Source organism: Rhododendron vialii, chromosome 12a (genome assembly GCF_030253575.1).
Source record: "Rhododendron vialii isolate Sample 1 chromosome 12a, ASM3025357v1".
Taxonomy (NCBI): Eukaryota; Viridiplantae; Streptophyta; class Magnoliopsida; order Ericales; family Ericaceae; genus Rhododendron; species Rhododendron vialii.
The window spans coordinates 9,670,747-9,695,287 of NC_080568.1; the positions used below are offsets into that span (position 1 = coordinate 9,670,747).

The window sequence follows — 24,541 nt, forward strand, 5'->3', positions numbered from 1 at the left end:
AAGCACATTCATATTGAAAAATTGGATTTAATTCAATGTTGCAAATCTTTTTTCAATCCTCAACATAAAAGTGTTTCGAAACCTAATCAAACTTTATCCAATCGAAAGGATTTTGATGAATTCTAAAATATTAACGGTCTCGATTACTAAAAATAATCCCAGAAATATGCGAAAAGAAAGATGAACATGATTGTCTAGTCCAAAATCCGGGAGATCTCGTAAGCTATGTTTGGAACTTAAAGAAATGAAAAGAAAGGAAAACTAAAAATTTTTTCCTCCTATTATTTGGTTGAAAGAGAAAGAGAGAAAAAAAATAACAATTTTATTTTGTGAATAGTAAATTTTTTCCTCTCACTTTCCTCCCATTTTATTTTATTTTCATTTCCTTTCTTTTCCTTACAAAAGGTTCCAAACAGAGCCTAAAAGGAAAAATCGAAAAAGGAAAGAAATCAAAATGTTTGTACGTGATATTAGACGCTGCGGCAGAGTTGGGTTTGGCGCATTTCCCATTCGGAGACACTACCACAGCCATTTCCTAGGACTCACGACGACTACGCTGGTTTCTATACCACCACCGCCGCCGCCGCCTTCACTCTCACTCACTTCGTCGAGAAGGTTTCCACTCGTGCTGTTATCTCCCCTATCATCATCGACGGCAGCAATGACGACAATGACTTCTTCTTCTTCTTCTTCTTCATCGAACAAGGATCCGCCTATTGCGAAGAAGGAGAAGTACGAAATGGAGATGTTCGGAGACTTGAGGGTCGACAACTACTACTGGCTTCGTGACGATTCTCGTTCTAATGCTCAGATGCTCTCTTACCTCCAAGACGAGAATGCCTACACCGAATTCGTCATGTCTGGTATCTACGGTTGCAATCTTTTACTTCGTTTCTATTCAATTGATCAACTATTAACTAGTATATGTCCTTGATATGGTCGTTAAACTGGGAGTCTTATCCCTTCCAGTTTTGGGCCCACAACCTTGATTGAAACCCTTCCTCGAAAAAAAATTAGCTTGCTCGGACACCGATGACGAAAAAATATATCATCGGTTTAAGCTCCAAATCATCATTGTGCCGCTCATTTATTCAATCCACAAATTTCGTTGGTATCCGATCAAGCTAATTTTTGAAAGGGTAGCTTTGTCAGCGAGACCCAGGTTCTGATCATTGTTATGAGTTCCGGGTGGGCCCACAATGGTTCAACACTTGACCAAAAAACTGGAGGAGATGGAGACTGGATGGGAACTGAATTCGTCAAATGGATTATTATCTCAAATGACGATGTGGGATTTTCTTACTACAGTTTTTCGTACACAATTCAAAGATTTTGTGGAAGTGATTGTTAGTCGTTGGATCCACGTTCAAGTATACACCAATAGCCTTTCTATTAGTCTAAGTTGTTGAAAAATGGAGGTTTGGTTCGAGTTTTTTGGGATTTTGACCCCAAAAATGAAGTGGGACCTAAACACCTTTTAAGGTGGGCCCAATTGGATTTAGATACATCAAAGTAAGGGGTTTAAACCATTGAAAGGATTTTCAAATTCCATTCAGATATGAATGCGAAATTGTCTCTCAAAGTGGATATGGTTGAGAAGGTGGAGAGTCACCTCCATCCCACATTGTCCAAAGATGCAAACAAAGTATGTTCAACCCAAGTTGGACATAAAGGGCTGGTCCCTTGGGGCACCCAAGTTTTGTAGGGGGAGGGGGCAAGGAAAAAGTGGGCTTTGACCAATGGACTGTCCTTTCTATCACTTGTGCTTGCTTTTCACTTTCAAGAGAATGGTCTCTCTCTTCTACTAAAGGGAAGCAATTTCTTTCCGCTTCCCAACTCCCTGGATATATAGGGAGTTAGAGAAAAATTCTGTGTGCCAATATATCTCTCAGTAACAGAATGGTCTTTGCCTGTTCGGGAAGGACTAATCCCTCCCGAAACGGAATCTAGTAATTCTCTGCCAATTGGTTGGACCATAGGTTCGGTGATTTACTCCACCAAATTCTTTGAGTAATACATCTATTAATGCCCTTTTCCGATTTTTTCTATCATGCGTATTGGAGAAGGAATGAAGTATCATTTAAACTTTCTCTAAGAAATTTTTGAGTATGTAGTTCTCCGCCTTTAGGTCCTTTACCGTAAAAAAATGGATTTTCAACATAATTTTAAAAAAAGAATAGCATATTCTTCTGTATCTCATATGGGTTTTCTAATTATAGGAACTATTAACTATCATGGAATCTAGGAACACGTTCTTTGAAGTTTGAACATGTATTGCTGCATAAATTCAAACAAGAGTCAAGTTCTGTTAAGCAAACTTAGGCGACTGCCAGTTGAGACCAAGAAAAGGAAGTTGATGATGAACCTAGAGGTAGCAAAAGGTCTAGAGCGTCAACATCTTTTGGTCCGGACTTCCTAACGTAGCTGTTAGAAAGTGAGCCTCAAACCTTCAAGGAAGTTGTAAGCTCTCCTAAAGGTCTTTTATGGAAGGAGGTGATTAAAAGTGAGATTGGCTCCATTCTGCAGAACCATACCGAGAACTATTGGATTTTCCTTTGGTAGTAAGCCTTTAGCTACAGATAGATCTTCAAGAGGAAGATGAAGGCATATGGGTTAATAGACAAGTACAAAGAGGGGCTTGTTCTCAAAGGATATAGACAAAAGGAAGGCTTAGACTACTTTGCTACTTATTCACCAATCACAAGAATCACATCCATTCAGCTGATAATTGCGATGCAGCATTGCGAAATCTTGAGATACATCAAATGGATGTCAAGACAGCTTTCCTACATGGAGATTTGAATGAAGAAATCTACATGGAACAACCTGAAGGGTTTTCTACTCTAGAGCTAGAACGAAAAGTAGTAGGCTTGTTAGATCATTGTATGGTGATATGGTCTACAACAACCCCCAAAACAATGGAATGAGAAATTTGAGAGTGCTATGCTGTCAAGTGGATTAAGATTAACTAGTGTGACAAGTGTGTTTATGTCAAGTACACTGACAAAGGGTATGCCACTTTGTGTTTATGTCAAGTAATGATAAGATTATCAAATGCGTCAAGAGAATGTTGAACTCGAAGTTTGACATGAAGATATTGGCCTTGCATATGTGATGCTACTCCCTCTGTCTTATTTTAAATTTCTCGCTTTCTATTTTAGGATGTCCCAAAATAATTGTCCCATTTCCATAATCAACCACCAAATTAGGAGAAATTTGCAATTTTACCCTTTAGCTTTTGGATGACAATAATTAATCCAAATCAAACACAAAACCAAACAAAAACTGAGTTCTTGAATTGAGTTCTGAAGTACTAGCAGGAATTTTAAATAGAGAGCCTTCAAAAAAGATTCACCCTAAACTTATGAAGATTGACCAAAAAAAAAAAAAAGAAGAAATTTTTATGGGATTGGACATTTTTTGTCAACTGTAGGTCTGCAAAAAAAATTTAAAAACTGGCTCACCCTGACGAGTAAAAAAAAAAACTAACCTACTATAGTTAACTCATATATGGGCGCCGGCATTTTCAATGGGTCGTTCACAATGAATTTGAGAAGGAAGATTACCTACCGCATCTCATTAATTGGGTTTTTCCCAAGTGCGGCAACTTGTAGTTGTTTCCTTCCTAAACCTTTAACACCTCAATCGTGCACGATTGCAAAGATAAAAATTTCCGGCCTAGATTTTGTGCTTTAGTTTGTTGAATGATTTCCTACGCAACAAGCTTATCAATGGTCGTGGGTGCCTCCTGATGTTGTAGTCTGAATAGCTCTAAAAAAACCCGAGATCGAGAACATTTGTATCCGACTGTTTGGAGGTTGAGAAGACAAAATAATATCAAACCTATCTGCCCTTCAAGCTTCTACAATTCAGCATTGATGGTAGAATGTGCTGTCTTGCATTGTCTTGCTGAATACAGATAGTCTCCATTCCGAAATATGTGGCCACTTAATTCGAATTGAAAGCAATAGCTTCTCAATCATACATGAGCGAATAATGCCTTTAGTCACTGATGTTATTGCTTTTGTCTCTACAGTACCTGCCGAACGATTTTTACTGCTCCGTTTAGCAGGTTCTATGTATGTGAATGGGGAAATTCCTATCTTGGCTGAAAATACTTCATTTTGGTGAGCATCAAACCGTGGTTGAGCCGCCATGGCTAGAAGCATCACTTTTGTAATGAACCTCTTGCTTTTGAGAAACATCACTCCTTGTGAAATGGGGGCCTCAGTATGCTATTCTTTGTTAATTTACAGTTTCCGTTTTTTACTGTTGAATTCAGTTTCTCTATTTCTAGTCGATGTCTATTTTTCCGGCGTATGTTTAGATTCCGTTTTGCATACAATCAATAGAACTGGTTTATTGTGGTTTTTTACTACTAGTTTGGCCAACAATACGTGCTCTGACTTTTTCGCTTTTTCGAGGGAAACTATGTTGCGCAAAAACTCTCTCTCCAAAATGTGGAAAGTATTTTTCTGCAAAAACTGTTTCTTGTGTATAGTTGCTACCCAAAAAATGATAGTAGTAGTGGCTATAATAGTGATGGCGGTAGGTAGCGGCTGCCATGGTCCAGGTCTAAGTTGGGGCATGCGTGTCCATGATGTGCCCGAGCTTAAAAATTAAGAAAATTGGATGGCATGTCGCCCATGTGCCCCTCCTTGTCCGACACGAATACGGCAACCCCATGAAGCGTCTTGGTGCTTAATAGGTGTTTAGTATATGAGTGACGCATGCTATACTTTTGCAATAGAATCATTCAACTGAAGAGGTACCTATGGAAGTGGGAGGAGTCAATACAATTTATGACTTCATTCTGGATCCACTTTTATAAATGAATGATGAATCAAGACTTTAGAACTCAACATATTAACTTATCCTTACCGTTGAGATTGGTGGATTTGTAACTACTCCATCACTTTTCTAGGAACCAAACACTTCGAAGATCAGATATATGCTGAGATTAGAGGACGTATCAAGGAGGAGGATATTTCTGCACCTGTACGGAGAGGGCCTTACTACTACTACGAAAGGACCTTGGAAGGAAAAGAGTATGTTCAGCACTGTCGCCGTTTAATATCTAACAACGAGGCTCCACCCTCTGTTTTTGATGTGATGCCGACTGGACCAGATGCTCCTCCTGAGCATGTTATACTCGATGAGAACTTAAAGGCTTCAGAGCATGCATATTATAGCATTGGTGCTTTCAAAGTAATAATTCCTTGTGTTGAAATGTTCTGAGTTTGTACTTTCCATTCTTTTTCCTTGTATGTTTTTATTATTGCTTCTCCCTCACTTCTTTAAATTTCAGGTTAGTCCAAATAACAAGTTAGTAGCATATGCAGAAGACACTAAAGGAGATGAAATCTACAGCGCTTATGTCATTGATGCTGAGACCAAAACACCTTTGGAGAAGCCTCTAGCTGGTGTAACATCAAATCTTGAATGGGCGGGTGATGGTGCTTTGCTCTATATCACAATGGATGCAACCCTTCGGCCAGACAAGGTACAACTTTTTATACTGAACTAGTATGCTTTAGATCGAATTCAGATTGCTTCACAACCTCTTCATTCATTTTCTCTTACCATTGCTGGGAATCAAACATATTATAAAAGAAGCATTGGTTCGCATATTAAAAACACCATTCGCTAAACATGACAAAAACTTTCATCAAATCATCCTTAAAAACCTCCCAACATCTTGGAAGACTGACAAAAACCCATCCGGCGCCAGAGCCAATTCCCTTTCTCATTTAATGACTGCCTGCCTAACCATGAAGCCTTTGCTCCACAATTGAAACCAAGTAGGCCCCTCAATTCCCTGTCTAGTAAGATATTGTGGTATTAATTATGTTGACTTCAAGCACATAGTATTCCTGCCATGTGGAATGTGATTTTGCTATTGGTTACATCGATGACAAGGCACTGAAGCCTTATTCTTCTTTCATCCCAATGGAGAATTTGAGAGCCATGATACTCGTCCTGTGTGGTCGTGACTCACTCCTCTTCAAGAAATAAAAGAGTGGTGCTAACATGTTTTCTTAATATATGGTGTTCCTACTTAAACAAATTTAGCTTTGGATATCGTTCTCAACTTCTTCTATTTTTGGTGGAAATTGGCTGTGACTTGAATAAAGAATAAAAGGTGATGTGTTATATACTTATAAATTGGCATTGTCTTGTGCTCATACATGGCAAATAGTGTGAATCTTATCGGATCTCGCCCTTGAATTTCCACAAGTTTTGTTAGAACATGGACGTATTGTGCTTAATATGATGCCAATTTATATGTACTAACTACTAGTATTATGTAAAGTACTAGAAATATCTATATGTTCACATATACGGCACAGTATGTGTCAAAAAGCACGAATTTACTCAGAAGTTGCACTTGACATTCCATAATTTTGGTTAGAACATGGACGTATCGTGCTCATATAGGGAAAAATAGCACGAATGTAGCGGTTGTCGTACTTTGACAGGTTGTATAAAAAATTGTGGACTGAGGGTCAGCTTGTTATTTACTTTTGTTAGATGAGCTCATAGGATCTGTAACCCAAAATTTGTTCAAGTCATTCTTATTCTGTTCCATGCATGTTCTATCAGAAATTGTGACGGACTGTGGGTCAGCTTGTTATTTATATTCTCTAATGTTCTTTTCGGATTTGTGACCAAAAATATTTTATATGTTGTTCTTATTCTGCTTACTGCATGTTTCAAAACAGAACCAAGCATAATAAGTGTTATTTGTCAGCACATACAATTAGATTTTAGATTTATGAAACTTCTGTTATTCAACCAAAATGCGTGCTTTATGTTTTTCTTTCCTGCTAAAGGATACAATTCCCTACAGCTTTTCTGTTCAGCATATTTTTCTAATGGCTTTTTCTCATTAAACACAGGTATGGTTACATTATTTGGGAACAGAAAAATCAAACGACTTGTGCCTTTATCATGAAAAGGATGACATGTTCTCTATTGAACTTGAGGCTTCTGAGAGCAAGGAATTTTTGTTTGTTGCATCTGAAAGTAAAGTTACTAGGTTTGTCTTCTTTTTTGACATTTCAAAGCCTGCAAAAGGGCTTATGCCTTTGACACCTCGTCTAAATGGTATTGACACATCAGTTAGCCACCGGGGAAATCATTTTTTCATTATCCGAAGAAGTGATGAATGTTTCAATTCCGAATTACTAGCCTGCCCACTGGACAATATCTCTGCAACCACAGTTCTTCTCCCTCATCGAGAGAGGTACTTATGCAATCTCTGCATTTTTACTATTTGGTGCAACTTTATTTTTGTGCTTGTTCTGTAATTAGGTGTATGGTGTAATCTTTAGATTATCGATCTGTAAAGTTGCCAATCTAGGTAACATTTTTTTGCTAGCAAAGGGCACATGCCGCCCAATAAACAATCTTATATTTATTGTTTCAAATGTGATCTAAATTTGTAGTTATTCTCAGCGACGCTGCTCTCAGAACATAAGGAGTAGTAAAGCGGATATTATTGTCCAAAACAGTATTAAAAGCAAAATAGAATATTCACCTCTTGCTGTAAATAGGTTGCGTACAGAGATGGCAATTCACTCTGAACTGACGGGTACCCGAACCGATGCTTTTCCCCGATCCATAACTGATATTTTCCCCGCGGGTACAGGTTTGGTGGAGGATATGAGCTAACAGATCTGGTTCAGTTTAGGTATGGTTTGTATGTTACCCAAACCGATCCCCGAACCGAAACCTCAAAATTACGGTTTGTATTTTCCCCGCTGGTACGGGTTTGTATGTTACCCGAACTGAAACCTCAAAATTACAAAACTATGCCTATTACGAAACCTCAATATGTATATATTGACGATTTTTCATTTTAGACAGCCCTTGCAAATTCTATTATTATTGGGTTCCTACCGAAAACTTTCTTACTCTCTTAAGGAGCAACACCTCCTCCTCTCTCCAGTTCGGTGACTGCATGACTTCGGTCTCCCTCTTCTCTGATCGCCATCAATCCCTCTTTTCTGATTGTGGTCGATCTACCTCTCTCTCTGTTAACTAAGGCCGTTACTCTCTGTGTGTGTGTGTTAAGCCGCGCCGCCCCCCCTCCCCGCTTCTGTGTATGTGTAGCATACATATATGCGTGTGCATTTGCCATTTTTTCTACATTTTTTATATTTATATGTTGGTGAACCAAATATTTGTGATTCTCTTTTGTGATCCAACAAAACAACCAAACCGAGCCTTGTATCCCAATCAATTGGGGTGGGCTACATGAATTTTGTTTTTCTATTAGACTCTGTCTAGGGCTACCTGTTCACTTAGATTTAGTAAGCCCAAGTCCTTCCTTATCACGGCATCCAAAGTCAGTTTAGGTCTTCCTCTTCCCCTAGCTCGACTATCCAATACTATTATGTTTGTGATATCAGTGTTTATGGCCAAATCCTTTAGGGAATATGGAATTGCAGTTCTGTACAAATAAAATTGTTGAGCCTACCTAAGCAGCAATTTTTGTCATTTTGTTTTGGAAGATGCAAAGGATCACATTTGTTGTTGAATGGGTTGTTTTTATTGTTTTAGGATGACATCCGGTTACCCATTCGGTTCGGGGACTATGGGTTATGGGTCATTTTTCCTCCCTGTTCAGGTATCGGGGCAGATTCAGGTAGAGTTGTGGTTTTCAAGTATCGGGTACGATATGCCAATATTCGCCATGTTCTCGTTCCTAGTTGTGTATGATAGTTTGTGTTTTGTTTTGTGTTTCTTGTAGTTAGGTGATATCTAAGAAGCATGGACACATATACCATCCTCACGTTTCCATGTTCAACACGTGTCAATCATGGACACGACACGACATTCTCTGAACGCGTATTGGACATGCCTAAATACTTGTCCAATGTTTTTATTATATTTCTTTTGCTTGGACACATTGTGGATACTCTAGGACATGTTGGCAATACTCTAGGAACATCCTAAGGACACTTTAAAATGTCTCCGACGTTTATATGAAACCATAACATACCTCTATAATACAAATACACTTTACATTTGATGTGTCTGTGACCTAATTTTTGGAGAAATGATGTGTCCCGTGTTGTGCTGTGCTGTGTTGTGTCATGTCTGTATCCTATATCCATGTCCGTCCTTAGGGTGATCTCGTTGTTGTGGATTTGGGGTGGGGGTAAAGCCTGGTAACAAGGATTGGGGCAATAAGAACAATGTTAGTTTCGCGTTGGTGGTTTGTGTGCTAGTGCAGTTTAAGACGTTTTTTAAGGCAGAAACTCAAATCCAAAGTGAAACACGAAATATATTGACCTTTCTGTTTACATCGGAAGTAGATTATACGTCTTGTGTACCCTCTACCCATCACTGTCAAGGGTACATGAGGTCTTGGTAGGATTTATCTCCTTTGTGGGTCTCTTTGTCTACTTTGGCTGCATGTTGGTTATCACTATGCCGTATTATCAATAAAATCTTGGCTCGTCTCAAGTTGATGTAATTTCTTGAACTTAGGTTCAAATCCAATGCTGTTAGGGTGGGAGACAAAATATGTATGATCATTGTGGGAGGCCTCTTTCATTATGTTGTCCCCTTCTTTTAATTAATTAACTTGTATCAGCGGTTGGATGAATTGGAAATTTGAATCTTACTCAAATGAAATTAATAAGAACTGACAGTGTCGGATACATAGCATAAATTTGATATTGGTGAAATTAAAGATAATATAGCTAATGTTATCATTGCTATGGATTCATTCCTAGGGCAACTGCTTTCTGTGAGTTGATTCGCAGTTCTGCACTCATGCACGATGACAACTCTCAACAACCTGCCCACTATTGGTGTGGCCTATTATGAATTTGCACTACTTGGAGAATATGAGCCCCAGGAAAATGCACTTATTTTCAGAATAGAAATCATATACTTTGGCAAGGCTAAAAATGACAACGTGAGAACTGGATAAAAGGAACAAGAGTGTCCAATGTGTGCGTGCATTGCTCTCAGTGGTCAGTAGTCTTGCTGTAAGTTTTTAGTACAAGCTTCTGTAGATGTGACTGTTCCATTATTATGACAAAGGAGACTTGATAGATGTAACATCTATTATCCTCCGTCATCATATGGTGGTTATACGATGACTCAAGACCATTGGAGGTGGAGGAGAGAGCTTAGGGCTTCCTTAGAGAGAGAGGGGGATGGGAGTGCAGAGTAGATGAGTTATGTATGCCTTCAATGTGTATTGAATGCGGCTAGGGTTGTTGCGGTCGGCGGGGATCGTTCTCCGGTGTTGGTGGTTGCTGTCGGCAGAGGGTAGAGCGGCTTGGGTTTTAGGTTTTCGGTTTGGGCTGGTTGCCCCTTTATGTATGGGTGTTTCTTGGGCTTGGCCTATTAAATGTGGGCTTGTACCAAAAAGGTGTGGGCTAGCCCCGACGAGTGTTCCCTTGGTTGGTTTCTTGCTAACCTCGGGTTTGGGTCTCGGATTATTCTTAGCTTTGTGACTAATGGGTCTCGGGTTAGGGATATGAATATATGATGCCATCATTTCTTGTTCCTGTTAATCTTTGTAACAATTTCAAAGATTCAACAACAACAACAACAGTACCCATGTAGTCCCCAATCATTGGGGCTATGGGCGGGGGAGGATTGGAGACAGACCTAACCTTTGACAATATGCACAAAGTGGCTGCTCTCAAAATACCACTGAAACAGTGGCCCCCCTATACCTGTTTTGTTGCAGAACCATACCCTCAAATCGAAGCCGAATGGCATCAGAGAGGGCAGGCCTAGGGACCCAATTCAATTTATGTGCACATTACCATGCTTCCTTCGTTATAGTCCAGAGCATTGGTATGCACATTTAACAATTTCAGAGATTAGTAAAAAAAATTGCCTTTCAAAAAAAAAGTGTATTGAATGCTTGTCTTCAATGAGAGTTAACTCATGTTTACATATTAGCTTAAGATCCTTGGAGGAGAAGGAAGCGTGCCTCTCCTCATTAATGCATAACAGAATACTGATTTCTCTTTTAGTGTTATGATAATAACTAAAGTTCTGTATCATGCGACCAATAGAGACAGTTGGGTGATATATGGAGGCCTGTATCACGGCCAGGTGGTAGGTATGATACAGGCTCCTGTGTGTCATCTTGTTAGTCGGGATGCTGTAGAGATCTTCAGACGTCGGATGATGTTGGCGAGCCACTCTCTCTCTCTATGGCTGGTCAAGCTAGAGTTCGCCTTGTGAAGGCCAGCCTTTGGGAGGCAAGCGATGTACTCCCTCCGTCCCACTTTAAATGTACCCTATGGGAATTCGTGCATTTTCAAACCCCCAAAAAATATATTTCCGTATACTATTTTTTTATTCTTTTACACCAAATTAAAGTACTCATTGAATATTTTAATTTGGTGTAAAAAATAAAAAGAAATAATATATGGAAATATATATTTTTGGGTTTGAAAATGCACGGATTTTCGTAAGGGACATTTAAAGTGGGACAGAGGGAGTATATCTTTAGTGAGCTTACCTCTTTAGGTGGTATGTGAGCCATGGGGTTCAATAGGTGGTAGTCAAGGTGGCCGCCTTAATAGTGGAGGGATGGAGGATCCTCCCATGGCCTGGCGGAAGACCTCCATATACCCGCAATTCGAAAAAAAATGCTGCTGGCTGATTGTCATGATGGTTTAGTGATGGGATTATTTTTGTAACTTCCGCTTTTAGGTTTTTAAGGGTCTACAAATTAACTTGAGTGGTGTCATTTGAGATGGTCAAGATATGAGAAACTTGTGCGGTTGTTTTGGGCTGCGGCCTTGTACATCTCCCCTCCCCTCCTCTGCTCTTCTTGTGGACTCAACCCGCTAGATGTTGTGGGCTTTTTCTCCCCATTCTTTCTTCTCTATTCTCTTTGTGGTTTCAAGGTCCTGAGTGACTCTAGGGTTTCTCCCCTTTCTTGTCTCTTTCTATCCGTCAACCTTCTAAGTTCTATCCTATATATTCAGAATAGATCTATTTTAATGTAATTAAAACGCTGCAGTTTATTTTATTTTTTAGGAGTTTTCAGATACATCACATATGGCTCAAGCAATTTCACAGTACCTGATTCTTCTTGACCTTGGACCCAATTGAGTATATTATATGGGGCGCCTGGTTGATCAACCTTCTCTCTTTCGGTTCTACTTAGGAATGATACGACTTCTATGTTGACATTACATCATTATGATGCATGACTACATTATGCACCAATATCCAATACATTATGGTTTATCAGATGGTGATTTTGACAGCTTCTACAGGGATAATGATCACATGATGTGCTGCTGTTCTTGATTCGTAGTAAGGCCAACCGTTCTACATGCATTATGTAGTGATAAATGTATCTGTTGAAACAGCATATGTGTGTGATGGTTGTTTTTATTATTGCATCCCTAGAGTTTATTCATCTTTCCTGTCTTCGTAGTTGAAGGTACTAATATTATGTTCACTATTCCATTGACTCTGTTGTGATGGGATTACAGATCCAAAGACCTTAACTTGTTTTATTTTTTTTCCAGTGTAAAGATTCAGAACGTTCAACTTTTTACTGATCATCTTGTTGTGTACGAGCGTGAAATGGGTCTTCCAAGAATAACTGTTTTTGACCTTCCACCTGCTGGAGAACCACTTGAAAGGTTTCAAGGTGGTCGGCATGTTGATTTTATTGATCCTGTATATTCAGTGGATCCTTCAGAATCCCAATTTTCTTCCAGCATTTTACGATTTTCATATGGCTCATTGAGGACACCGTGGTCTGTTTATGACTATGATATGAACAGTGGGATTTCAGTCCTGAAGAAGATTGAAACAGTAAGTTAAATGTGAAGTTACAATCTTAATTCTGAATGCTGCTCTCTTCCCGTCATTAGTGAATATACTTTGTATTGACCACACCCACACACCCCTTCCCTTCCTATTCTCTTGATTGCCAATCTTCTCGGTGCATCCCTCCTTTTTCAACAAAAAATAGGGAACTTACAAGAAAACCATAATTTTGCAGTGTGGTTTGTGGTTGTGCAGCCAAACTATTTTGAATACTGGTCGGTAAAGACCCACCCTCATTTTTTCTACTCGCAGTGAACTATTCTGCCAAGTAACTATGAACTGATACCAAACTTTTTCTTGTGCTAAGTACATAAATATCATTCAGAACAACCAGGGGTGCAACCTGCAAGATTTGTACAGACCAAAGTCAAATATAAGAACAAAAGATTTCTGTTCAAAGTTCTATTCTTTTATGGGAAGAGGCGAACAGAAATAACCATTGTTCCTGCATTGCCTGCCTTCAAAAGCTTGTTATTGTTATTCTGTTTGAAAGTAGTATTTCCCATTAGAAGCAAGGCTTTTTCTAATATTTGTACATGGGAGACTAAAAGTGGTCCTAATCTATAGAATATGTCTTCTATTTAGCCAAAAATCCCTCATATTTACATTTTTTGAGCTCAAGAACAAGCACCTTTTGCAATCAAACATAAGGACAAATGTGTTGCATGATTACTAAAATACACTTTTTGCAAAACTAGTGAAAGTTTACTAATAACTAAAAGTTAGTGAAAGTGCCTAAAACCCTAGAGTATTCTATGAAAGTACGTAAATCCTAGGGTACCTTATGATAGTACCTAAAATCCTAGGGTATCCTATGAAAGTGCCTAAAACCCTAAATCCTATGCAAGTGCCTAAACTACTAAAACCTTGTAACAGGGTGCCTAAACCCTAGGGTACCCTACCCTAGAGTACCCTACGTCCCTACCCTACCCTAGGGTAGGGTAGTTTTTCCGTGAAAATATATTTTGTCCTTATGGCTCAACAACTCAAAAAGTTGAAGGATCTCCACTAAAAACTATTTTGGTGGCGTTCTTCCTCTAAATGAAAACTATTTTATTGTACTTATGGCTAAGTTTCCCTTTGTACATTGCCAAAATTATTTTTGTGGGATTCATGAGTTTACTGTTTGTAGTTATTTTAAGGCATGTTCAGATTATTGTTACCCCATAATGTTGTCTCTCGAGTAATTACTTAGAAAAGAAACAATCTATCGACATAATTAATTACTTTTTATCAATTGATAAGTGTATCTTCTCTTCAGAATGTCAAAGCAAATTTCCTTAGACTTTTTAGACAGTGTTGGATTTGGGGGAAGTTTTTTTTACGTATTTATATACTTTTTTTTAAAGGAAAAAACCAGTATTAAAATACATACATCAGAAAAAGTAATTCATTTTGTTTGGAATTGAATACTATTTCATCTTTATTTAGTTTTTCTGAATCTCTGATGAAGGGAAGGCCTTGTTTGTTATTTTTCTCTTTTTTTTGCGGATCAAGAAATGACATTTTTGCTATCACTTGAATTTTCTTCTAATCTATACGTATGGCCTAGTAACTAGTGTTTGCCTAATGTTTTACTCAGGTGTTGGGAGGTTTTGATGCCTTGAACTATGTAACTGAAAGACAATGGGCCACTGCTCCAGATGGTACTCAAATCCCTATATCAGTTGTTTATCAAAAAAATCTCGTGAAGCTTGATGGGTCTGATCCATTACTACTTTATGGTTATGGTTCCTATGAGGTAATTCCTGATTTATTGTTCAATTTACTGTAACGTATTCATGTTGGATTTCTGTTATGTTAGTTGAGAGTGAACATTGGAGAAAGGGAAACAATATGTTTTAGCGGAAAGTCTAAAGAAACCGACGGGGCACACTGACAGGAGCCACCGACAGGCACGTGTGCCCCGTTGGTATGTGTAGCAGCGTCCATTTTCTTATCACCTAAACATATTTTTGTCCATTTTTCTCTAGAAGGTTCTGGTTATGCTTAATGGGTCCCAATGTCCCATTTTGGTGTAGAAGTTCTGCAATCTCGTGTTGGATTCACCTAATGGCTTGAACCTGTTTACAAACATGATGGTTGCTTTCTTCCCAGTTTCGATTAATAGCTTTGTTATTGGCTCCAGTGAAATATTACACAAATTTTGAACATTTCAAGTCTCTTCCAATTTTTCCTAACACTGAAAATTGGTCTGTCGATTATCCTATTACATACCAAACGATTTAGTTTATGCCATTGATCGGGCTTAAAGAATTTGTCACAATCATTAAAGCAAGTGCTACTGTCCAGTGAGCTATTATAGTTAAATTAGTCTGTCATGTCATTTCGATTATCCATAAATTACTGCATATCAAGCTGTGAGGAAGGCTTGGTCCATGATTCATTGCAAAAGTGAATGGCTTGTTTTCGATCATCCATAATTTTGATTTCCAAACTTTCAATCTAACTTTACTTGTTATGTGAATGGCTTGTTTTCAACAGTATTGTCTGGATCCCAGTTTCAAGGGATCAAGATTGTCTTTGTTGGACCGGGGTTTTATTTATGCAATTGCCCACATTCGAGGGGGTGGTGAAATGGGGAGGCAGTGGTATGAAAATGGAAAATTGTCAAAGAAGAATAATACTTTCACAGATTTTATAGCATGTGCAGAATATCTGATAGAGAAGAAATACTGTACAAAAGAAAAACTCTGCATCGAAGGAAGGAGTGCAGGGGGGTTGCTTATTGGAGCTGTTCTTAATATGCGGCCAGATTTATTCAAAGCTGCTGTAGCTGGAGTACCATTTGTAGATGTTCTGACAACAATGCTTGATCCAACTATTCCCCTTACGACATCGGAGTGGGAGGTCAGCTCTTTCCATTTTTCAGAAAATCAACATTTTAACTTTACTTTCCTTTGAAAAAGGTTAATTGCTTTACATCTACTTGAAGTCTGGCCTTCATTTCGGAAGATTTTTTGTTGATGATTGTGGGTACATGGTACCAAGCCCTAAGTACAGAAGGAAACCAGGTGACCTCAGGAGCGAAGGTTGTCGCAGCCGGAGGACAGCCTAGAGGTGGCTGAAGGACGACCCACTCCTGAGGTCCGTGGCTGAAGGACAACCCACTCCTGAGGTCGGCGGCTAAAGGACAACCCACTCCTGAGGTCGGCGGCTCATACTTGGGTTGGAGGCAGGGCCCAAGTCACTCAGGACTGAAGGAGGATCGCCAATCGTGGAATGGAGGCTTGAACTCAAAGGATCGTTTAAAGGTCTGAACGCTCTCAGGACTTAGAGAGGCAGATTTGCTGGCCAAAGGCGCCACCTTCCTCAAGATTCGTATCATACCTACCCACAGAGAAGTCAGTCCTCACCTACCACCTGACACCCATGCGGCCCCCGAGGTCACATGATACGAAGCCTCAGATATCACTGTCCTCTGATCAGGAGATCCTCATGCTTGGGGCATAGCCTCGCATGGCTGCTACCTACCTTCTGTCTAACCCCCTAAGGGCCTTCAACGTGACCCTTGCCAGCAAGCTTCAGCCCCCAATAACCTTTTACCTATAATACTTATCCATCATAGGCCTAGTCCCTCAAGCCATAGGCATTGACCCTTGGCGGGGACCATTAGGAGGTTGCCTCATGTCCTTTGGCCAAGCGTCCTTCAGGGGAATATTCCCCCTATGTTAGGGCACTTGTCTTACCATAAGTGGTTGTTCATATCTCACCTAACCTTACCCTTAAGCATTCATACGAATCTCTTGGTATCTCCCTACTAGCACTCCCTCTCTAGGATCTGCCTTGGGTTTTCTCCTTCTCCATCTTCGGCAACCTGAGCCTTCGGTATCTCGTTGATTGTCACGGATCCCCTTCTGGGCTCTCATAGCCCATCGGTTTAGCTCACAATGATAAAAGAACAAAACAAGAAGAGTTAATTTCTACATCTTCTTCTTTCTTACAGTATCGTTCACTTTCTCCCTAGGAAAACTTTAAGGAAATAAACAGCGAGTTGATTTGGGATCACGCTAATTCTACTCTTGGAATGGAGGTGTACCACGTATCGGGACATAACTCCTAAGATGTAAACCACTAGGGTGGTATCAATATCTTCTAGTAACAGTTCTCTAATGTGAAACTTTTTGTTCTTGTAGGAATGGGGCGATCCTCGCAAAGAAGAGCTCTACTTCTACATGAAGTCCTATTCCCCTGTTGACAATGTGAGTTTTAAATGGCACCATCTTTGTTGCTGTTCATTTATGTACTTATTTTGCTGCTCCCAGCGTATTCAAGTTCCCCGTAAACCAGCAGGACTACGGCGATGAACACTTGGCAACATGTGTATTGACTGACTTTATAGTTTGGTGTTTTTATTTTTGTTTTTTGGGGAATGATTGTTACTCTGCTTTGTAAATTCTAAAACCTTATGATTGATTGTTGCCTTTTAGGTTAAGCCACAAAAATATCCTGCCATTCTTGTGACAGCTGGTTTACATGGTAAGTTGAAGGTTCAAAAACTTCAATGACTGTCAGTTTCTCTGTTATTTGTGCATCTAAGTCATCCCTATAACATACTTAGGTAGTTAGGTGGTAGATTTTGAAGAAGTGCTCCATTTGCCCTGACTATTGATGAGATGCTGTTACTCATATGTGCAATTGGATCCTAGCTAATTTATTACAACTAATTTTGATCTGAACAGACATCTTATCAAAAGCATTGGGACCTCTTATCTCTTTTATGAAATACTTAGTTGTCCTCGTAGGTACATGTCAAGTATTCTAATTTTGTCTGAGTGCAACGTCTGTGCACACCCCCTCGGAAAGGCATCTCAACAAAATGATCAGCCAGAGGGGCAAAATTGCTTGAACGGATTGAACGGACCAAAACTATGGATACCCCCATGGCTAGATGTATCACCTCACAGTGATGATCATACTTGTACTGAGTCACCACTTGGTTTTTAGGAACCAAGAAACCGGGTAGAGATTCTAGATTTGGAAGCCAAGGGTACGGTGAGGGGAAGGTGTTAATCACCCCTCCCCTCCCAGCTATAAATGTTGGCCCATAATCATTCAACATAAAGTTAATTATTTTCTATCTGATTCCGCACACAAAACCTTCTTATTTAAGCCATTAACAATTAATGGGTGATTCGAACAGAAAGTAAACCACATGGGAAAAGGGAATGGGACGCCATGCAAGAAATAACACAAAACAGCAGAAAACAAATTTGTCCCAACAAATGGATCTGCTGGCCGCAGAATAGGTCTGTCGGCCATCAGATCCCACTGGTTTGATTTAGCGGCCGATCAATCGAAGTCATGGCCGGTGTTCTTCCTCACTCCAGAAATAAACTTTTATAGAAGCTTAGAAAACAGCGTTAGGAATTTGAAATACCGAAAATACAACGAACCAAAGGCCAATTGGCCTCACCACCTTGATCCCTCAATAACTTGATTGCTCGGATTGAGGGCTTTTGTAGAGGGTGTATGAGAGTAAGGTTTTGCAGAGTATGGAGGTAGGAGATGGATTTTGCTGCTGGAATTTGGTTGTGGAAGTTGTATGTAACGTATAAAACCCTAGGAATAAACCCCTTTATATAGGGCACAAAATCCAACCACGGCCGTAGGATTTGCAGCATTAGATATGGAAATTTTGGTCATCGAAGTTGATTTCGTGCACACAAAGTTAATTTGGCTGTGCATAGAGTTAAGGTTTGGATCAAACACTGATAGAACGTTCCAGAATTCCAGGGAAATCGATCTGGCGGCCAGCAGAAAGAAGTGTCAGCCAAGGGATTGAACTCGCGGGTGAGTAATGGTTCTCTCTGGGAGATTTGGACTGAGAAGATTCCTCTTGGGAAAGATTGAAGTGGCGGCCAGCACAATGATTTGGCGGCCAGTAGATCAATTTTACTTGGAAATTGGATAATTGGCTATTTAGGCTTTTTTACTCTGGATTTGGCTTTCTAAAGGACAACAAAGACCTACAAAGCTCTTCAGGCTTGCGTGAATTCAACCACAACAATTACACAACCTGCTCATCATCGGGACGGTCCCCAAAGTGGGACCCGAAATAACTATCGAGCCAAATTGGGGTGTCTACAACGTGTTGTGCCGTCAGAAGCACCAACTTGGAGCCATATTTTTTGCTTGAAGTTGGCTTCTGAATTTTTTATACTTGTAGGATGTGGAATGATGGGGTCAGTGTTGTATAGAAAAGTCACAAACCCATCTAGGATTCTGTTAGTTATTTACCCCAGTCACTTTTGTAGTTTCCCCTTTTTAATGTATCATCCTCCCGTATTATTGGCGTTATTACTTATGAGCACCTTTCAATTTATGAAATTTGGTTGGGAAAACATTGTTCATTGATTTTTTTGGATTCCTAGTTGGCTTTCTCAAGCCACCTAGCAAGCAACTAGTTGCACGTTTATTGTCAACCTAGGCCATTGAAACATCTGTATATTCAATTCAATTCAGACAATGTAATCTCAGAAGTGAACTAGGACTCATGCTGATCCTCCTATGGCTCACTTTTGATGGCAGACATCTTTGTTGCTGAAGGGTGGGATTTCAGATCTCCATGATTCCTGCATTTGGTATGGATTACAATATAAAAATGATTCCTGATGACTCGGAATCCCATTCCCAACCTGATTCCCACCCTCCCTCATAGGAATCCTCGATTCTACGCTCAATTCATACCCAAAAAGAAATATCAAAAACATCCAAATGTGATTACTCAGGCATTAGATAGTTGATTCCTAGTAATCTGATTTTCATTGTCACTTAAGATATGCTATCCAAACATAGCCTACGTGACTTACATTGAGGATGATTAGACGACTGACATTTTCTTCTATTGTCTGTTTCAAGATTTTCTTCTAATAGTATCTGATCTGTTGTCACAGATCCCCGTGTTATGTATTCAGAACCTGCTAAGTTTGTGGCAAAGTTGAGAGCTATGAAGACTGATGACAATTTACTGTTGTTCAAATGTGAACAAGGTGCAGGACACTTTTCAAAGTCAGGAAGGTAATATTCTAGCTACAGATAATCTAATTTGTGATTAAGGTTATTCCCTCTTCTATTAAGAGTACACCAATTACACGCAGAAGGTAAGTTTGTACCTTTCATGAATGAATAGAATAGTTTTTGTAGACTGAATTTTTAATGAATAGGAGTGAGCACTTATTGGATTGGTCCGGTTTTGTGATAAACCTAGAACCAAACCAACTCTTACTGATTGAAGATTTTGAAAACCAAACCAATCCACAAAACGAGTAGAACCCAACCAATCCAAACCATTAGACGAAAGCATTTGAAGCAAAAAAGTAAAGGAATGTTTAAGTTGTTTTTAAGAAGACTATTTGCAATTCTAGCTGAGTGAAATGCATCACTATCTAGTCAGTTTTGTCCTTTCGTTTTCTCTCCCTCTAGTTAGATGGGCTGGAAACATTAGGTTGCTAAATCCCACTCTATGTAGCCGTTTGGCATTCTCTAAATTTTATTTCTTTCTCTTTCTCTTTCTTTTCTTTCTTTTTCTCCGGGAGTATGCCTCTTGTAAGCTGTATATTCGGTTAGCCTCTTTTAATTTCAAGCTGATTTACCCCAAAAAAGAAGGCTATTTGTGCGGGTTTTATCAAATGAAGATGAAGTAAACAAAGAGACCAATTTATAGTCATGAACTTGTGCATTGCAATTTGAATACAGGTGTTAATGATGATTTTTCTTTGGTTTCCATTATGATACATGAACAAATGTTAGAGCATCCGTAGTGGAATAATCAAAGCCAAAAAGTTGCTAAGGTTAGCAATGTTTGCTCAAAAAAGTTCCCACATTGGAATAACCAAACTTTGCAAGCTCTTAGCAACTCATTAAATTTTGGCATTTGAATTTACCAAAACTAGCAACCTTTTGCCAATAATCAAATTTAGTGGTCCCCACATTTTTTCAAGCATGTACACCCATCATTACACAAAAACCTTCTCTGCCTTCCATTCTCTCACTCTCTCTCCCTTTCTTTTTCAACTATGTTTCTAAGAAAATTATTTTAAAAAATAGTTTTTATTTTTTTGCAAAAACAATTTTTGTTTTTTAAATTTTTTTTAAAACTATTTTTTTTAAAAAAATTGTGTTATTAAAAAAGAGTTTTTTTTTTAAAACTGTTTTTTTAAAATTGTTTTGATTTTAAGTTTTTTATTCGAAAACTATTTTTTTTAAATAAAAGTTTTCAAAAACTATTTTCTATTTTTAATAACCTACTTTTATTAGTTTGAAAACTATTTAAAAAAACTGTTTTCTATGTTCACAATTTTTAAATTTTTACTGTTTGAAATGGTGATGTGGCAAGTGTTAGTTATTCAATTTTGATTATGCCATTATGAACATCTACATTGCTAACCTTAACAACCCCTTAAATGGATAACCAAAAGATGATGTGACAACTTTTGATTATCCACTTTTGGTTATTCCACTACGGATGCTCTTAGAAGGCATAAATGGCTGTCTGCTAAAATGGTCAACTAATTCAAAATTATTGTACTTTGCCCATTTTTACCCACTTCTGGATGGACAGTTGCAGTTGCTTGGATGAAAACCTTATTATGTTGAACTTTTGTTATTGAGTTTTATGTTCTCAATATCAGTGGTGACTTCTAATCTTATCTGTCATTCCTTCTGTCTTTAGTCTCTTAGTTTTAGAAAGAAACTTCCTCTGCACATAATTTTGTGAACAATCGAAAGGGTTTCTATTTCTATGTTATCAGTAGACGGAGTCTATCACTATATTGATGATGTGGGACAGCTTTAGGAATCTTGCTGTAATGTTGCCTGGTTGTTTTGATGCTATAGAATGTCCAAGACAATTGGGCCATCATGAAGACTCAATTGCGAATTTGGCACTCCAATTTTTTATGACGGCACTCCAAAATTTGTCTTTGAGTGTGCTTGCTATGTATAATTTTTACACTAAAAGACAGATTTTGGAGTGCCGTCATAAAAAATTAGAGTGCCAAAATCATTTGTCTTTTAACAAATACTCAGCGCTCAATACTACACATACCATTACCCACTCAAAACAACAATTGACAATGAATAATCTAGCAATGAATCTGCCACAATTAAGAGCGGTTACAAGAGATCTTGCAACCCAATGGTGAATTCACACCCTATGGATCCACATCTCCCTTGCCGAATCCGTGTACACTGCAACCTGTGCTTGAATGGTGCTGCCTTGAATCCACAAGCTCTCCTTCTGCACCTAGAAATCCTCGTATGACTTTTGTTCACTTTGCTCCTCCCGGTGAAGCAAAACTAGTAGTTACCTTTGTCCAATAATACGCTATCAAGGCCAAGAGGCCTTTGGCCAAACGGCATTAGTTGTGCACTCAGGTGCAAGGAGAAAGGATGTCAGGAGTTCAACTCCTATCCAAGGTGCTAGTCTAACTATTTTAACATTAATACTTTGCCGATCCAAAAAAGAAGAAGAAGAAGAAGAAAAAACACGCTATCATGTGGCTTAATAATTAATCTAAAATAGTTCAGGGTTGCCTTTGCATTCAGCTGTATCCTGGTATAATGCCTCTTTAGTGAAGGGGAATTCTGGGATCAAGAACCCAAAACATGCACTCACCAACAACACGCTAGTGAAACAAAAGGCACCACGTAAAAGTCCTTACTACACCTGCTTTCGCACAGTCATATCCATAGAGTTTCGATGTTTCGTTTTTTTCGGGTGTGCTATCCACGGCATCAGGCAGTAGGAGAAGGCTTGCTTGGTTGAACTCCCTTCCTGGCTGCCTTGTTTTAGGAGTGAAGATGAATAGTATAGTAATTGTTGCTTGCTTCCCTGCTCAATCCAATTCATTGTTACCCGCTTGGTTAGGTTGGGCAAGGCTTTTGTGCTTCCATTAGATATAGTGCTTATTCTATGTAGTTACCATACCGACCAGAAGAAAGAGGAAGGCGTGAGACATTGCAATCAAAGGCGCTATAGTAGCTGGGCCCGCCCTGTGGTTCCTATTCCTGCAGCAAAAGGGCCATAGCGTTCTGTCTCTTTACTCTGTCTCAAGTAATAACGAATATATTTCAGTTAGCTCCTTCATGCCTATTATAACTAGTTATTTCGGCTTTTTATTAGGGGCTTTAACTATAACCTCAGCTCTATTTATTGGTCTGAGCTAGATACTACTTATTTGAAATTCATCTTTGAAATGAACAATTCATAAAAAGAAATCTTTATGGGGTGTTCCATGTATTCTACAGTTACTTACTGTATCAATTGCCAATTCTTGATCATTGCGATTTGTGGCACTTTGTATTACTATTTAGGTATAGATATTACCTCGTTTTTTCCTTCTCAACAAAATTTCCCCTGCCATATAAACTTGTTCTGATTACCATGTAACCATATTTGTTCGGTGCAGGTTTGAGAAGCTCCAAGAAGATGCCTTCGTCTTTGCTTTTATAATGAAAGCCTTAGACATGGTTCCTACCCTTAATTCAGGGGAGAAGTGACTCAAATGGTGAGTGGTACAAACAACATGAACTTAACAACCTCAGTATGTTCAATCCTCGTCATCTTATTTTGTAGGTTTTAGAGAATTTAATGGGGAAGGAGGGCGGGAGTGGACGACGGACTTCTGTTGAGCAAATCTGCTGCTTTTGTACTCTTTATCCTCTTACCGACATTTTAGGTGTTGCTTGTTGAAGTTGAATAGTGGGCAGTGTATCATTCTTGCTGCTCAGAATTGGTAAAACATGGCAAGTTACCAGAAGTGATTCTCAATTTATTGGACATCACATTTTCTTTTTATGTTGTAGGGTTTTAGTTTCTGAGATGGGTTATTCGTTGCAAGTTGATCCCAGTACTGCCGAGCACATAAAAAACTTCAGGTTACGCAGGTTTTAGCAGGTGTATGTTGGAAGCTTGATGGTGCACAAATGGAGATTTGCTTTTCTTTGTGCTGGCCATGGTTTTCGGTTTTCCTTCGACAAACTATCATATGTTGCCCAACGTTAGGAAAAATAATTTGGTGCTCTAAGGGCCCTCTCGCACCACATGATTGTGTAATCTTCGCACAAGCATGCGTTTGACGGTGGTAGGGAGCATGGTAATTGATTAGCAGATGAAACTTTCCTTTATATTTTTGGTAGCAAGGCCGGACTTGTTGATAACATGAAATTTGAGCCGCTCCCACTTTTCAAACTTATTTATGACCAGGTCATATGGGGTGATAAGATACATACCGTTGCTACTCCTTTTTCAGCACTTTTACAATTATGACCTTGTCTCGGGATTTCCGTAGTTTGTGATGCCTTGCTTACGTGGCATTTTTTTTTGTTTTTGGTAATGAAAACTTTAAAATGTCAATACGTCATAACTTTAGCTATAGACGTTCATTTTCTATAAAATTTATGTTTTTAGAATCTTCTCCACAAGACTTGACATAAGATCCATATTGAATATAATATTATGAACAAGTAAAAAAAAATACTTTATGGCCACTGAATTTGTGTTTAAATTTGGCTTCTGTGGGCTGTGGTCCTTCGGATTTAAATCTAGGGTAAATTTCAAATATCACCTCAAGGTTTTCTACAACTACAATTGACTCCACCTCTGAGAAATTATATCCAGCCCCCTGTGATTTAGAACCGCATAACAAAATGCTCCTTCCTTTTAGTCACCAGTTATACCGGACTGACAGAAACTGCAGGGTTT

The 24,541-nt window shown here is 38.9% G+C and overlaps 1 protein-coding gene and 1 non-coding gene across 2 annotated transcripts; one reads left to right on the plus strand and one right to left on the minus strand.

Annotated features, from left to right (window-relative positions):
* Nucleotides 1–431: 431 nt before the first annotated feature.
* LOC131310549 (uncharacterized) lies at nucleotides 432–23,633 on the plus strand. Its single transcript, XM_058337619.1, has 12 exons — nucleotides 432–863; nucleotides 4,925–5,208; nucleotides 5,309–5,503; nucleotides 6,900–7,246; nucleotides 12,528–12,819; nucleotides 14,417–14,575; nucleotides 15,319–15,684; nucleotides 16,971–17,036; nucleotides 17,265–17,313; nucleotides 19,731–19,854; nucleotides 23,247–23,345; nucleotides 23,414–23,633. The coding sequence occupies exons 1-11, from the start codon at nucleotides 455–457 to the stop codon at nucleotides 23,335–23,337; spliced, it is 2,382 nt and encodes a 793-aa protein (XP_058193602.1). The 5' UTR covers nucleotides 432–454; the 3' UTR covers nucleotides 23,338–23,345; nucleotides 23,414–23,633.
* On the minus strand, nucleotides 10,705–10,812 carry LOC131312160 (small nucleolar RNA snoR100). The gene has a single exon (XR_009195737.1). It is a non-coding gene; the product is annotated as a small nucleolar RNA snoR100 (small nucleolar RNA).
* Nucleotides 23,634–24,541: the final 908 nt, after the last annotated feature.